Here is a 15,607-nt window from a genome sequence, read left to right on the forward strand (position 1 = left end):
GAAGCAATGATGTGTTACATAACTGGATTTATTTGGTTTTTTTGGGTCTTTTTTTATTTTTTAAGATTAACAGAAAAAACAAATGAGACAAAATACAGCGTCACATAAAAGCTACTGAGGCTGATCATTTCAATGATTACAGAATGCAGCTGTACAACTGTGTATATGAATGTTCTTCCAAAGTTGTTTGTTTTGTGAATGTGGTTATCTTCCAGAACTTACATACATTGTATCTACTAATATTAGAACATTTTACTTTTTTGCTTTTTTTCCTTTTTGGGGTTTTGGGGCACTTTTCTTGGAGTATTTTGCTTCCAGGTCAGACAGGAAACTGTTAAAATTTTGCTCTCTGGACTGCTGTCGTTGCTGCAGAGTAGGAAACAAGAAGAAAGCAAAGTTAGTCAGAGGATAAACAAGCTATACCCCTGAAACTTTCTAACATCTGCACATGCATTTGTCACCTTAAGCATCATCACAAGACTGTCATCCTGGTCGTCCAGCCCCATCTTTTTCTGCATTTCCTCTGCTTCTTGGCGCTCTCTATCAGCCTGCAAGGTTAGGTGCAATCATTAAGCTCAAAGACGCTGGAGCCTTATCTTTTGTACTCATTTCTTACAAATTATTAGCAATGATTAAAGTTTTACAAGTACTTTTGGCCATCTAACAATCATGGCAAAAAAACAAAACAAAACCCTGCACATAAGTTGTGATTCAACACCAACACATCTCTCACCCTCTTCCTCCGGGCCCTTTTCTTCTTCTCGGTCTCATGAGTAAAAGCTGGGAAGGCTGTTACTTCGCCACTATCGATGGCATCTTGGATCATGCTGCACAGCCTGGGCTCATCTTCTTGGGAGCAGCACAGAGCTGAGGCGGTGATGGCGTCCATATCTCCCTCGTGCTGTAAGTAAAGCTTGATCACATCCTGTCGCTCCTCGTCAGAGCCCTTGTACGTCTTCTCAAACTCAAGTATGTCCTGGACTGTGATCTATGAGGTGGGTGGAAAGACAGCATGTTGTGAAGACTAATATGAACATTAATGAATTAATAATAAAACAAACAAACAAATTGAAATATATTATGCTTGCATCAATTTACTATTATGCATAGGTGTAGTCTGACCATATATTTGCTGTAACCTCCTCCTCTAAGTGACTCGCTTCAGGTGTCACATCATCCCAGGACACAGACAGACAAACAACATTCACTGTGACTCATTAGTGAGTCATGTTAGTGAAAAAACAAAAATCACTCTGTGCTCTGGTACCTTTGGGAAAAGCAGTCTCCAATAGTCTTCCCAACAGCGGTCTTGCTTCAGGACGTCAGACTCTTCATCCACCACTCCCTGCTCATCGTAAATAGCCTTCTGCTCCTTATCGCTCAGCACCGCGTACAGCTTTCCCAACACCTGTAGGGACATTTCACACCAAAATACAACTCTTACTGAAAACTATGGTATTACACACTGATTTAGAGGTGCATTGAAACACTGATGAACTGAGGCCATCACTTGATATTAGTCTGTAAAATGCCGCACCTATATATACATATACGAACTAGACAAGAGACATTTGTGAGATGCTGCCACAGCCTTTATATTATAGGCATTTTCATATACCAAAATAAATCAGAGCTTCTTTTGGCAGGCTCTAAATCATAGGTGTCAAACTCTGGCCCGCGGGCCAAATTTGGCCCGCAGCCTAATTACATTTGACCCGCGAAGCCATACCAAATTACTATTAGAGCTGGCCCACTGGTATTATACAGCTAATATATACATTGTTTAGTATTAAGCTTTGCTTGTTCCACATTCAGTTTTTCAGCAAAACTTAAGTTTGAGTCCATAAGAAGAGATTAATTCTTAAATCTGGAGGAAGATATTTTTCAATAAATATTAATGTTAGCCCGCGACCTTGTTCTAGTTTTGAATTTTGGCCCACTGTGTATTTGAGTTTGACACCCCTGCTCTAAATCAACATTATCCAGAACTAATAACTTCTCTGTTACTATCAATAACTCACCGGTCTCTGTTTCTCCATGTGTGAAAAGTTTGGGTGTCATCCTCGACAGTACTTTATCTTTTAATTCACACATCAATAATGTTATTCGGTCTGCATATTTCCAATTGCACAACATTAATCTTGTCCATCCTTTTCTCACTCCACATGCCACTGCTATTCTTGTTCATAGCCTTGTTACTTCTCGGATTGATTACTGCAATTCACTTCTTTTTGGTCTCATCCAAAAGTCCATACATAAGCTTCAACGTGTCCAGAACTCTGCTATTATCACAAGGACCCCATCTATTTACCACATCACCCCTGTCCTGCAATAGCTTCATTGGCTGCCGGTCAAATATCGCATCAATTTTAAAATACTTTTGTATACATGTAAGGCTATTCATCTTCTCTTCCCTCCATATCTCGCTGATTTGGTTCAGATCACCATTCCAGCTTGGCGTCTTAAATAATCTTCTTCTCTTTCTCTCTCTGCCCCCTCCCCCCGCCTCGCCACTATGGGGAGCAGGGCTTTCAGCTGCTCTGCTCCTCGACTTTGGAATTGCCTACCTCCTGATATAAGAAATATTACTTCCTTTTCTCTTTTTAAGTCTAGATTCAAAACTCACCTGTTCAAAATAGCTTATCCCACATAACCTTTTCCATTCTGCTATTTTAAATCTGTTTTATGTTTTGCATTATATGATTTTGTAAATTGTCTGCTTTTATGCTTGTTTTTATTATTCTGCTGTGTGCAGTGTCCTTGAGTGTTCTGAAAGGTGCTTTAAAATAAAATTTATTATTATTATTTAAAGTCATTCATTAATTCATTATGGTCAATAACTTCCAATACCTTAGCAAGTGCCTTTACCTGACAACACTAAATTAACAGTTTTGTTGCAAGAAGTATTTGCCTCCCCTGTTTTCTGTCCCCCCCTTCCCCTTTCCCCCCCATATCACTGACATTTTTTAGATCACTAAACACATTTTGATATTAGACAAAACCCAGATAAATACAAAGTGCTATTTTAAATACTTTTATTTTTGGAATTCAAGCCGATCCAAACCTATATGGCCCTATGTGAAAAGGTAATTACCCCTAAACCTAATAACTGGTTGTACCACCACTGGCAGCAAGAATGGCAATCAAGTGTTTGTGATAACTGGCAATGAGGTTTTCACATCACTGTGGAGGCAATCTGGCCCGCTCTTCTTTACAACAGAAGTGTTTTAATTCAGCCACATTGGAAGGTTTTTGACCATGATCGGCCTTTTTAATATCATGCCAAAACATCTGGATCTGATTTAAGTTTGGACTTAAACTAGGCCACTGCATAATCTTTGTTTTTGTTTTTTCTTTTTGTCTCTGCTTGACACATTCCCCTTCAGGACTTTCTGCATTTTCAGAATTCATGGTTCCATCCATAACAGCAAGTCATTCAGGTCCTAAACCAGCAGCGGCCATCACAATAACGTCATATCATACTTATGAAATTATGTCTTCGTTTTACACCCTGATGTAACTCAAACCAAAAGTTCAACTTTGCCTAGCGAGTCCACAGAATATTTTCCCAAAAGGCGTGGGGATCATTACAATGTTTTTTGTTTGTTTTTTTTGCAAATGTGACATGAGCCTTTGTGGTCTTTTTAATCAGTAGTGGTTTTCGCCTTTGAACTCTCCAGTGGATGTCATTTTTGCCCAGTCTCTTTCTTATCATTGAATCATGAACACTTACTTTAACAGAGACAAGTGAGGTTCGTTAGATGTTGTTTGGGGTTATTTTGTTTTACCTCCTGGATGAGTCTTTGATGGGAAGGTTCTGTTCCACGTTTTTTCCATTTGTGGATAATGGCTCTCACCATAGATGTGAGACTTAGTTTCTCAACTGTTTCGTTTAGCCTGCTTGACTTTCTAAGACAGGGTTCTATTTGAGGTAGTAAGCAAAGTGTTGAATTCAGTTTACAGGGTAACTTATATGTGGGATATAAATTACCTAACGAGTCTGTTTTGCACCTGAATTATTGTGAAAATTCAGTATCACTGGGGGATGCTCAAAACATCTCTGTAATCATGTAGATACCACAAACGCATGTCCAAATCCCGCGACTGGATGCTACTGGGGTGAAGTCTGTGATGGCACAGTGCGAGATTATTCACGGCAACTACAGTTAGCTGCGTTAGCTAGCTCGCAAGCCTAGCTTAATCTCTGCGTGTATGTGTGTTGTCACAACAACAACGAGAGTTCACCTGAAATTTCTCTGTGGCCAGCGGGTCGTCAGGAGCCCGGTCTGGATGGACTTTCAGCGACACTTTGTAGTAGCTCCTCCGGATCTCAGCCTCTGTCGCCTCTTTGTTGATTCCCAGAACCTCATACAAGTTTGAGGTCTTAAAAAGCTCCTGGCAACGCTCGAGCAGACCCATCCTGACAGCGGACCAGGTGCCTCAGTCTGAGCTTTGACAGGAAAACAATTTCGTCCTAAGACTCTCCGCGACGTGTACTGGGTAGTTTTGTGGCTAGCTAAGCATTCATTTGTTTTCTGTTGTCGGTAACATCAATTTGGCGCGCTAGCCTGTCACAGAGACCACTGCGTGCATCGACGCGCTTGCGTAACGTACAGAAACGTCTTCTGATTGGATCTCGTGACCGACATTATCAGAATGTGTAATGAGGCCTTTCATGACTTCTTTTTCACACAAAACTTGCGCACTTTTACACAAGAGATAACACAAGATTTATCCTTTGGGGGAAAGATAGTTTTGAACAACTTTTAAAAACTTTTTTTCTTTACTTATTTCCAATAGGTCTTTCAGATAGTATTTATAGTGTGTATACATGTACTTAACATCTTCAATGTGTTGCCAGTATGTTATAAACTATAAATGTTAATACATTTTTACACGATACATGTTTGGTGTTAAAACAGTACAACTAAAGTACCCTTAATCTTGCAGTCCCCAACTCAGTTAAATGAATACATAGATAGGACCAGTTGGAATGTAACTCAAATACTTTACTCAAGTTTAATGTATTTTATCTGTTACTTTTAACTATTATTGCACTCTGTACTCCACACATTAAAGCTTTCATTATTTATTATTTTTTAGATTAAATGCATATAAGGCTTCTTCTTCCTTCAGCTGTGGTGACCCTCATTTCCTAGCACCAACCCTTTCCATGTTCTCCTTCACTACATCCATAAATCTCTGCTGACTTCTTCTTTTCTTTTTGCATGGCAGATGCATATTCAAGATCCTTTACTTAATAATGTAATAATACAAGTGATTAAAATCATTAACAATACAATGTTTAAGAGATATACACATCAATAAATCACTAATTGAGTCATTCCTACTATTCGGTGCCATTTCAGTGTGATCACTCTTCATCAAAAAATACAAAATTTTGAATTATTTTAACATTTCATCTAAAAGAGGGATTTTCAACCTATAAGAAAAATGTATTGGTCCAGCTAAGGATATTATATTATAATATTTTTTAAAATCAAAGTCTTTACCCATGACGTGCCAAATGTCCACCCTGTTACAGGACATTCAATTTTCTATTAATAACTGTTTTGAATACACAGTTATAGTAATATTTACATTTTCTAAAAGCTACAATGTCCCTTTTTAAAATCTGCAAGGAAATTTCATGTTACAGTGCATAGCAATAACAGGGGTGACGGTAACAGGGGGGAGATTTTATGCTAAACTTAGCCATTACTACTAGTATGATGAACAACAAGCTAGTACATGGTGACCACTAAGAACCATTTTTAACATGTTTATTAGCCATATTATAAAAATTACAAAAAAAAAATTGTTTCCATTATTAATAAGCGTAACAGGTTGGACGTGTTATGCTTTGCCACATTACAAAATCTTGCTAAAACATTGAAAAAAGGGTTGATTACAGAGTGGTACTTACTCGTCTTCTTCTTGAAAGTTTTCCCTCCAAAATATGTTACATCGGGAGTGTCATGTGACTAAAAGAATAATCAGGTGATGTGTTCTATGGAATTCTTATCAGAGTAACAGGGGTGACAGTTGATTCAGGGACACAACATTTTTTAAAGATTTTAAGTATTAAACATGGCTTAATAATAAAAAAGAACATTTGATGAGGAACATTAGAAATAAGCCAATCCAGAATTTTTTTAAGTTATATTTGTAACTGAAGTCGAGCAAGCATGACTGGGGACATAGTACTTTAGTGACTTGTGCTAAAATAAAAGTAATGTACTTTTAATGTATTTATCCTGTGTATATATCAATGTGTTCTATGGTAGAGGGGGGTTAAACATACAAGAAAATGGTTTAGAAATAAGCATTAGACAAGTTTTACACTAAATATACCATATTATGTCATTAGGACTCAAATGGCACCGAATAGTAAGAATGACCCAATTATGATTCAGTAATATCATGTTTATGATTATGCAAAGTGTTAAATACTTTAAACTGCCAGCTATGCAACAACAGCTGGTTATAAGCTAACGCTATGTCAGCTAATGTTAGGTTTGAGTGTCTTAAAAGTCACGCTTTTCCTCTTATTAAAGGTTTGATTTTACTCTCACATTGTGTTTGATCTGTTTCAAAGAAATTTTCACTAACACCGGCTAATAGCAGCTAACAAGAGCCAACAGCAGCTAACAGCAGCTCAGTGGCAAAAATGCAACAGTGTTTACCTACAGAAAAGTTGATATTCTCAACAACTCATCTCAGTATCGCTGTCATCTTTATTTAGCAGGTGTTGAACCTGTACAGCTTATGGGTGGAGCTTGATTACCAAGCTTGCTAGCCTTATTGCTAGCTAATAATTTAAATCCATCCTCTCATTCAAATATGATCACAGCATGATCAAATGCTAAGATTGAGGTTAACGGGTGATGCTGCAGACAAATTATTGTGTAATGATGTTAACGCTGCTGTGTCTGAAGTGATAATGCCATATATAAATGACCCCTTTTAATTTTTTTTTTAAATATTATTTTCTCCTGAAAAAAATCTATCAGCAGATTAAAGTCTATGTAAAATACATTTTTTTATACTTCAACCTTACTTTGAATCTATTAACCAAAATAAATCATAAATCTCCCCTTAATTAAATGCCACAGATTAGTGTGGCCTTGAGCAACCCAACAGACTTAATTTCTCATGATAAAAGCTGAAGCGTTAAATTTAGAATTTCACAAAATAGTGCAAATACATGCATCAGTCAGGCAGAACCATACGGATACCCAAGTATTTATTAATGAGTTTGAAGCAGCACAAGAATACATCAAAGACAATGAGGCAAGTCACTAAGTATTTTCACTGCTTCATGCGAAAGCAGAACACAAAGATACACACTGACTTTGAACGTAGCATCTGTAGATTGCACCCATCTGTGTTTATAAGCCTGTACAATATGCAGCACTGGAGATATATACTACAACCCCCGCATCTCAGATGTGATCTAATTATTGCCCCATCTGCTTCTGTTGCATATTTGGCACAGACTCTGTTGTTGTTTTTGTCTTGACTTTTGTCATCACAAACCTCATCCGTTCTTTGTATTCTGACACAAAATAAGCACTTGGACAACTGGCACATTATTATTATGATCAACAATGGAAAAAATGACAAAAGCACAGGAACTGTATTGTAAATGTTATGAACTTTTGCTGGTGTGCAGATCCTTCTCATATGCTTTCTATCCACTTGCACAGATCGTGTAAGTGGAGATCTTGAATGTAACCATTGCTCCTCCAGAGGGAATATTTCCTTGTTATGGTAACAGTCTCTCTACAACAGTCAAATGGCTTCGTTCTCTTGGACAGTCTTTATAGCATGCCCATGGCTGATGCATTTGTCCCTTAACTGGGACAGTTTAAAAACCTCCTGTAGGGGGCAGCAGCTCAGCATTCCTTTCTAGTCTTCACCATCTTGCTGGTGTACTTGATAGGGATCCCCCAGCGTCTCATTAGATAGACATCAAACACATAGGCCATTCCTGGCTCCAGGCCCCCAATCACAGCTGTAGTGACGGCCCGCCGAGGATTCAGCTCTTGGAAATACTTGCAGAGAACTCTCTCGGTGTCAGAGCGGGACTCTGGCCCCAGACAGGGTGCAGTTAGAGCTGATGCTCCGCCAGCTTCTGCTTCATGGCTTCCAAGCTTTCTGCGGTACACACAGTAAAGGCTTCTTTCTTCTGTTCCCATCCATGCTAGGGTGACACTACTGCAACCACGCAATCGGTTGAAGGATTTTATCTGTAAGGTGGAGGGCAGAGATGGGACTCCTCTGCGGTGGTAAGCTGATGAGGTCTGCATTTTGACTGAAGCTGTCAGACCTTCTGGTAGCGATGGGTCTGTAACAGCAGAGGTGTGGTCCATGGCGGTTCCTTCTCTCTCCAGGTGGATGAGATAGGAAGTACTTCCCTGGAGCCATATGTGCGCTAATTCTCGCCCAGCAGCCTGAGAGGTCAAGACCTGACCTTTACTAGATACAGTCACCTTGACCTTTTCACCTTCCCCACAGCTCTGCAAGGTGAGGAGGCCACTCTGTTGCCAACCCCGAGGACGGAAACTGAAGAACTGCTCCGAGCTGAAGCCTCTGTCTTGGAAAGTCACCCACCTCAGCTCTCCTTCTCTAAGGGCGGTAATAGCAGGTCGAGCCTCCTCATGTGTCCGAGCAAGTGTCCCCTTGTATGCCATGCTGGTCCCATTCAGCCTGTCGACCACAAAGACATCAAAGTAATACTGGGTCTCAGGCAGGAGCTCTGAGACAGTGCAAACACTTTCTGTCCCCTGACACACACATTGGAGGTCTTCATACTCATCAGTGAGGGAAGCTGGTGGACTTTGAGGACTTTCAGGATAAGTGTCCCACTGCTGCCACCACCACTCTTTCAAAATGGGCCAGACCGTCACCCTGCTCCGTCTGTCCTTCTTTTCTTGTTTTTGGTCTTTCTCTTTCCTCATACTCTTCTGTGCAGCACAAAGGCTGGGGTAGTTTTCCTGTGAGTTGACAAGGACACAGTATTCATAACTGGTCTGTGTATGTGGGAGGCTCGTTATGGAGGCACTGGGTGCCCAGCTGAGGGTGACGCTGGTCATGCCTACACCTAATGTGTGAACTTGCGGGTCAGCTGGGAGCAGAGGGAAGATGCCTGAAGGCCCCAGGCCTTCATGAAGATACACTGTAGCTCTGGTGTTCTGCTGTTTGGAGCGTAGCCTTAGGATGTAGATGGAAGCGCTTGGATAGGTTGGACCACTGTAGCTTTCCACTGTATTGCCAGTATTGCTGTGTATTTTCTCCTCTGTCCCAGGACCTCGCCACCACACCTCAGGCATGCTTTTTTTAGTACTCCCTGTGAGCAAAGAAGAAAAAAGAAAGCTAGCCACAATAGATCATAATGACACACTTGAATATGTTTTGCTTATTCTTACTTCACTTGTGCATTTGACCATCACTTTGGACAATGACAACGTTTGATACTAGAAGATTGTTTTCACATTCATTCAGTGAAGGATAAATGTTTTGCTGCACACAGTTAGAGTTAGTCAGAGTGAAGCAGGACTTGAATTGCATCTGGTAGTTTTTGCACATCTGGTAGTATTTGTACATTCTCAGATTTGGGATTTTTAAATCAGGAAGAATAATTAGACATGATTTTCAGACAAACATTATTATCTAAAGTAGCATAATTCTTATATGCGTAACCCTGGTGTCTTGTTTCAGTACTGTTCTCCAGTTTCCCTGAGCTATAGATGAATGGTGGGTTATAGGTTTTCTTAAAAGTATTCTCCATAATAAACAGTGTGAACTTTATATCCTGACATACACACCAGCAGATAGGAGCTAACGTTTTTTCAAGGGGTGATAATAAATAACTTAAATGTTACACATAAAATTATAAAGTGCCCTAAATGAAGCAATTAATGTTATAATAAACTTTATCCTGCAAAGTCATAAAATAATATTGCACAACTTAATATGCAATATAAATCAATGTTAGAATCTGCACAAATTAGATGTGGCCAACAATAAATACAAATGCAATAACTCAGATTATATATCAAAACATGCTTGAAGGAGACCTTATAAAGTTTGGATTATCTCATATTAGGTTCTTTACAGTGTTAAAGAAATAAAGCTGTCATTGCGTAAGAAATGCTTATTACTTTCATGCTCTGAATTGGATAAGATGCATGCCACACTCTGTATGGAGTTTGCTTAATGTAGCCTCCTTGAAGTCAGTGCACTCATACAATTAGTGCAATTACATAATTAATTACACAAAAACACCACGTTATTAGAAGTCTGTTTTTGTACAGATTAGATAAACAGCATATAATATGGGGGGCAGCTGTGGCTCAGGAGATAGAACGGGTTGTCTACCAACTGGACGGTCAGTGGTTTGTTTTCAGCTCCACCAGTCTGCGTGCCTGACTTTGGGCCCTAAGAAAGGCACCCTAATGATCCCAGTGCATTCATTAGAGTGTGAGTGTGAGACATGTTGCTTAGGTATAGATTAATGTCTATGTAAATGGATAAATGAGGACTGGACTAAAAAGCCCTTTGAGTGCTCAGTTAGAGTAGAAAAGAACTATATAAGTCCATTTACCATTTACCACATGGCCATAAGGGTAGACTCTTACTACAAATGAATGAAACACATGCAGGCTTTCTTTGTGTTAGCCAACTTGATAAAACATAACACAACAACAGCGCTTTTCACCTTTCTTCTTGCAAATAAGACAAGAGATTAATACTGCAGAAAATTAATTACTCTTAGATTTAATGCACAGAGCACTAAAAATAAACATTTTAAGTCAGTTTAATTATTTTAATACTGTTGTTTACAACGTCACAGCAGCACATTAGATATCTGAAACTTTAAATGTGATATATTAGAGGTTACTGTCCTGTAACGGAAAAAAAAGAGGCATGGAAATCGCTTTAATCTGTTGCCAAATCAAAATTAAATCCGTTTTATTAATTGTGTGGGTATTCTGGGTAATACACACGTTAATTAATTTTCTAATCTATCCTGTAGTAATTGCAATTCCAGCAGTGTAAAACAGAAATAGTAGCATATTAAGAGAAAGTTGGCAATAAAAAAAGAACAACAACATTCTGTATCACCACCTAATGACTTGGTTTTTAGTAAGGTATAGCTTAACAAAATGCATACATAAAATGTATTCCTGCTTCAGATAATCTATATTGCACTTAAAAATATGCTTTGAATAAAAGAATCAATGAAAACATGGCGCTTCCAGCTGACTTCAAACAGAAAATCTGAACATAACCTGCTCAAAACCAAAGGTATTCAGCTTAAGTTACCATGGTGATTTGGTAAGTTACCATAGTGACACAGAAAGCTTTGACTTTTAGCTCAACGTAGCTTGCTAACCCAATGACTGTAGAAAACAGTCATTGAGCTAACCCGTTAATTTCAATTCATAGCAGATCCCCCTGGCTAGCTCCTATGCTAAGCTAATCACCACTGGTTTCATATTATCTTCCTCTTTTACTGCTGGCAGTACGTAAATAAGTATGTTTACCAAAATTAAATTCTTTATTTGGTGTTTTTGAGTTGCTTTCCCATAAAGTAGTAATGTAATGTGTTTTTAGCAATGCCACAAGAGTTGAAATTTAAGAAATTAGCTATAGCGAGTAGGCTAATGCTAAATTAGAAATTTAATTTACTGGTTAATAAATCATGTTATGTTTCACCAAAGTGTAAGCAGTGGACACAATTTTTATACTATTTAGGTGTCGCTGTTTTAAAAAAAATATAGTACATGTTATTAAACCAAAAGCGTTATGTTTGTACATTATAACAATTGATCACACTGAACCTCGCTGACAGAGAAAATCCTAAGCCCCTTGTAAATGAACAAACAAATATATATCTAAAATGTCAATTGCCACTTCAAAAATGGTTGGCAGTATTTTCATTCAGCACCTAAAGTGTTTTCATTCTGAAGTACAGACTCTTCACTTAAATGACACTACTGCCAGATAAACACAGACAAAAAATAAATAAATCACCAATTGTTTTCACTGTTCATGTCTCCTAGAGATGAAAAATGAGACCAAATGTTACCGAATCAAAGTGAATTATTCAGGCTGGCAATGGGGACCCATGAGCTCAGGGTCTGAATGATTCATGTGTCATTTTATAACATAATGTTATTTTAGCATGTGGAGAAGCTTGTTTAAGTAACCTGGAAAAATACTCTTGGAAAACACTGAGGCCTGTTTCCTTTCCCAGAAATCTCTGCCTTTTTAGGACTGAAATGCGATTACTTCTGTTTCCTCTGAGCACTGATTGCCTGTCTTTAATTCTAAGCCTTTGTGCCAGAATATATTTAATCCTTTGAGTTTATTTAATTGCTTTGGTTTGCAAGAAACAGATTGTTACAGAGTGCAGTTTTAGTTTGTTGTTTTATTCAATATTTGAACAGGGAGTTGGCAGAGCTTTTTGGTGTGTGTGTTTTATGAAATGAAAAGCCTCAGATAAAATTTATCACCAGGTGACACACAGATATGATCACACTCGCTGTCTCTGTCCTTGTCAAAGACATTGGGTGGCATTTAGAAAAAAATATATGCGTTTTACAGTGCTTTGAACTTCAACAAATGGGTACAATGTGCTGATAAGATGTAGGACTGTTAAATTTGTGGACTTTTCATAACACGGAAACACACTCAGGCTTCAACAGTGAAATTATTGTTTGACAGAAATCAGTTTGTTGGCCTATAAATTTGCGTAACAGTTGCAGTAAAAGCATGACCTTGAAGTTACAAATAATGAAAACACAAAGCAAGAATGTACCTTTTTACCTTATGCTACTAATTCTGGTCACATATCTGGTTTAAAAGTCTCATCTACACATTGGAGCTTAAGTAAGATTAGACTGTTTGCCCTTCACTAAATCCCTACATATTATATGGCAATGATAATCTCTAATCAATGTCCTTGGCTAAGCCAGATGTAGTGAGGTCTTCAGGTTAAGTGGGTATCAAAAGGTGCAGCTTGTGGTCTTACTGTCCACTCACATTGCAGGTTTTTGAGGGGTTTGTCCTTCAGGGTGCGAGCAGTCAAGGTCCATTCAATGGGAAGGTCACAAGGACTGACTGTCACCGACATCCCCGGAGCTTTCTTTTTCAGCGTGAAGTATAACCTGTGGAGAAACACCAAAGAGAACCAACTTGCTTTTTCACCAGGGATGGCAGAAAGATAGCATCCTGCTTCTGTTCAGCTGCAAGGTGATGGACGAGAAGACAAGATATTGTTCGGTGCCCATTCTTTCATTTTGTTGGATGATTTTTAGATAAGGTGGGGCGGTTATAATTTCATTTACTAAAGTTTGACGAGTTACAGCCGTTTCAGACATTTGCCAGTTGCTGTGTTTCCATTTGCCTACACGCTGATCAGTCATTTGATAGTAGATCAGGAGAGGTGACCTCAGAATCAGATGATAAGGCTGCACTGACGGCTTCAGATGGATATCTGTCTGCTTGATGTAACCATTTCAGCTCGTGCTTAGCATAGAAACTATAAGGACATGGTTGTGCTGTTGCATGTTGGATGTCAGATTTGCATATTATATGGCAGTTGAATTGCTGTTGAAGGGCATTTTAACGCTTATTCTGTGGTGGCCTATTAAACTCTTTATTGCTTAGCAAAGACGACTGAATAGAAGAAGTCTTTAACATTTCTTTACATTTAGTCGTGCTACGTGAAAATGTATTAACAGCATAATTATTTCCTACCACACAAACACGTTTATTCATTATTCTGCACAGATGGTGATTGTTTCCAAACAGATGTGCAGCACTCTTTCTCAAGGGCACTTTGTGGATTATTTAATAGAGTGATTAATTTCTGAATCAGTGTTTTCTCTCCATTATTTGCCGTGTGGTCCTGCTTGACTGCACTGGTGGACAGACTGCAGCTCACGGGGAGATGCATGTCGCAATTTTCTGCTCCCGCTTTCAGAAAGCAACTGGCACTGTTGTGTAGGGTTCAAGCCAAATGGGCTCCACTTCCTCTTGCTCTCTCTACAGCGCTGCTGGAATCAGCCTCTGTCTTTACGAAAGGTGGATAGGGAATGGGTGGTGATATGTTACTGTTTCCGACCTCACTGAGCAGACCTCCGTTTTTAATCGTGGGTCTTAAATGAAATGCAAATGAGGAAAAACGTCAAGCAGGGACAGCATCTAGTTTCACGTGAATTCAGCTGTTACACAAGTGCTGAGATTATCATGGACTTGTTTGGATTAGAAACACATGAATTACCTGACTGTTTAAAATGGTACTTTAAGTTCATTTCAAGTCTAATCATTAGACAAAAATATTAAGTGTATGCATTAAGGAAATGATATAGTTTTGACAAGGAATTCATTATGTGGTGCTTGCTGATTTATTTCAGCTTCATGTCATCATGGGGTGAATATATTTTTAATCTTTTGAATAGATTTTAATTTTAATCCTAATCTCAATTTATCTTAATCGTGATTGGTGCCTTTTTTTTTGTTTGGTGATTCACTCACCTGTCACTTCTTAGCAATTACCTAGTCTGCTCTGCTTAGTTCGAAACTGCTTTCAACCCACTTCATTCATTAGGCACAGTTTATTTGGTACACATATTAATGTACTGATAATTCAGCATAAAGTATGCTGAAAAATTGATATTTTTTTAAAAGATAGGAGCACCTTTTTCACCTCTTATGACACCACATCATTAAATATAATGAAAACAATCTTGCTATGCTCTCAGTGGAAACAAGCTATCAACCACATGGATGCTTTCCATCTGTTACCTGCGAGTTCGTCCTTTAGGTAGGGTTACAGAGGTGATCTTTCCTTCTGGTAACCACGTAGTTGGGCGAAGTGGCACCTCATTCTCAGGTGCCACACCTGAGTGCACCTGGGGCCACAAAGATCCACATACCAGTGCCAAAGCTGCACCAAGACACCAAGACAGCGCCATAGTGGATTCACACTCTCTTATGCCTTTTAGTCTTCGTCCCTACGTCCTGGATGGCTCCCGGGCTCTGAAAATGCACAGTGGAAAGGTCAAGACCATCAATCAGAGCCCATCAGCAACGCACACACAAACACACACACGCAGACTTAGTTAAATTTCTACTGTACCATTCAGGCAGACACTAAAGAGCTGTAGCGGCTGATGATTCATTGATATGAAGAAACATCCTATCCTATTCAGACAGAATTATTCATACCAGGGAAAAGAAATTGCCATGCTATATTACTCTGGGATGTGTGTGTAGCACAGCTTGACACTCACTGTAAAAAATCACCCATCGCACCACTTTTCAAAGTGTGAAGTGGGTTGCTAATATCACTCTGAAGTCGCTGCCTTTATATCTACATTTCTATTTTTAGTTTGAGGGTTTGAATGGGTCTGTTCTCGAAATATCTTTGATTATGATTATTAGGGGACTTATCTTGAGAAAACGATGCCGTGCTGATGCAGAGACGAGTGTGCAAACAACACCTGGAGGTGCTCTGATGCAGTCAAATCCATTCAGCATAGATTAATGCAATGCCTAAACCAGAAGAACTGGTATCAGATTTTTCAGGCTT

At 38.9% G+C, this 15,607-nt stretch overlaps 2 protein-coding genes across 2 annotated transcripts; both read right to left on the reverse strand.

Annotated features, from left to right (window-relative positions):
* Positions 1-9: 9 nt before the first annotated feature.
* On the reverse strand, positions 10-4,631 carry dnajc9 (DnaJ (Hsp40) homolog, subfamily C, member 9). Its single transcript, XM_005914237.3, has 5 exons — positions 4,246-4,631; positions 1,268-1,408; positions 734-988; positions 462-548; positions 10-366 (listed from the first exon to the last, which is right to left on the reverse strand). The coding sequence occupies exons 1-5, from the start codon at positions 4,417-4,419 to the stop codon at positions 253-255; spliced, it is 771 nt and encodes a 256-aa protein (XP_005914299.1). The 5' UTR covers positions 4,420-4,631; the 3' UTR covers positions 10-252.
* A 1,343-nt stretch (positions 4,632-5,974) lies between these two features.
* ndnfl (neuron-derived neurotrophic factor, like) lies at positions 5,975-15,054 on the reverse strand (the record flags this gene model as incomplete). The annotated part of the gene is given in 3 exon segments (XM_005914238.3): positions 5,975-9,352; positions 13,054-13,178; positions 14,821-15,054. Coding segments are annotated over 3 exon segments (1,749 nt in total). The 3' UTR covers positions 5,975-7,898.
* Positions 15,055-15,607: the final 553 nt, after the last annotated feature.

Source organism: Haplochromis burtoni, unplaced genomic scaffold (genome assembly GCF_018398535.1).
Source record: "Haplochromis burtoni strain Fernald_Lab_line unplaced genomic scaffold, NCSU_Asbu1 Contig_7, whole genome shotgun sequence".
In the NCBI taxonomy this organism is placed as follows: Eukaryota; Metazoa; Chordata; class Actinopteri; order Cichliformes; family Cichlidae; genus Haplochromis; species Haplochromis burtoni.

Excerpts from the sequence above, each read along its gene's own strand:
- dnajc9 (XM_005914237.3), bottom strand. The coding sequence starts at position 4,419 with ATGGGTCTGCTCGAGCGTTGCCAGGAGCTTTTTAAGACCTCAAACTTG. Across the intron at positions 549-733 it reads AAAGGGCCCGGAGGAAGAGG|GCTGATAGAGAGCGCCAAGA; the intron begins GTGAGAGATGTG and ends CTAACCTTGCAG. Across the intron at positions 367-461 it reads GTCTTGTGATGATGCTTAAG|CAACGACAGCAGTCCAGAGA; the intron begins GTGACAAATGCA and ends CCTACTCTGCAG.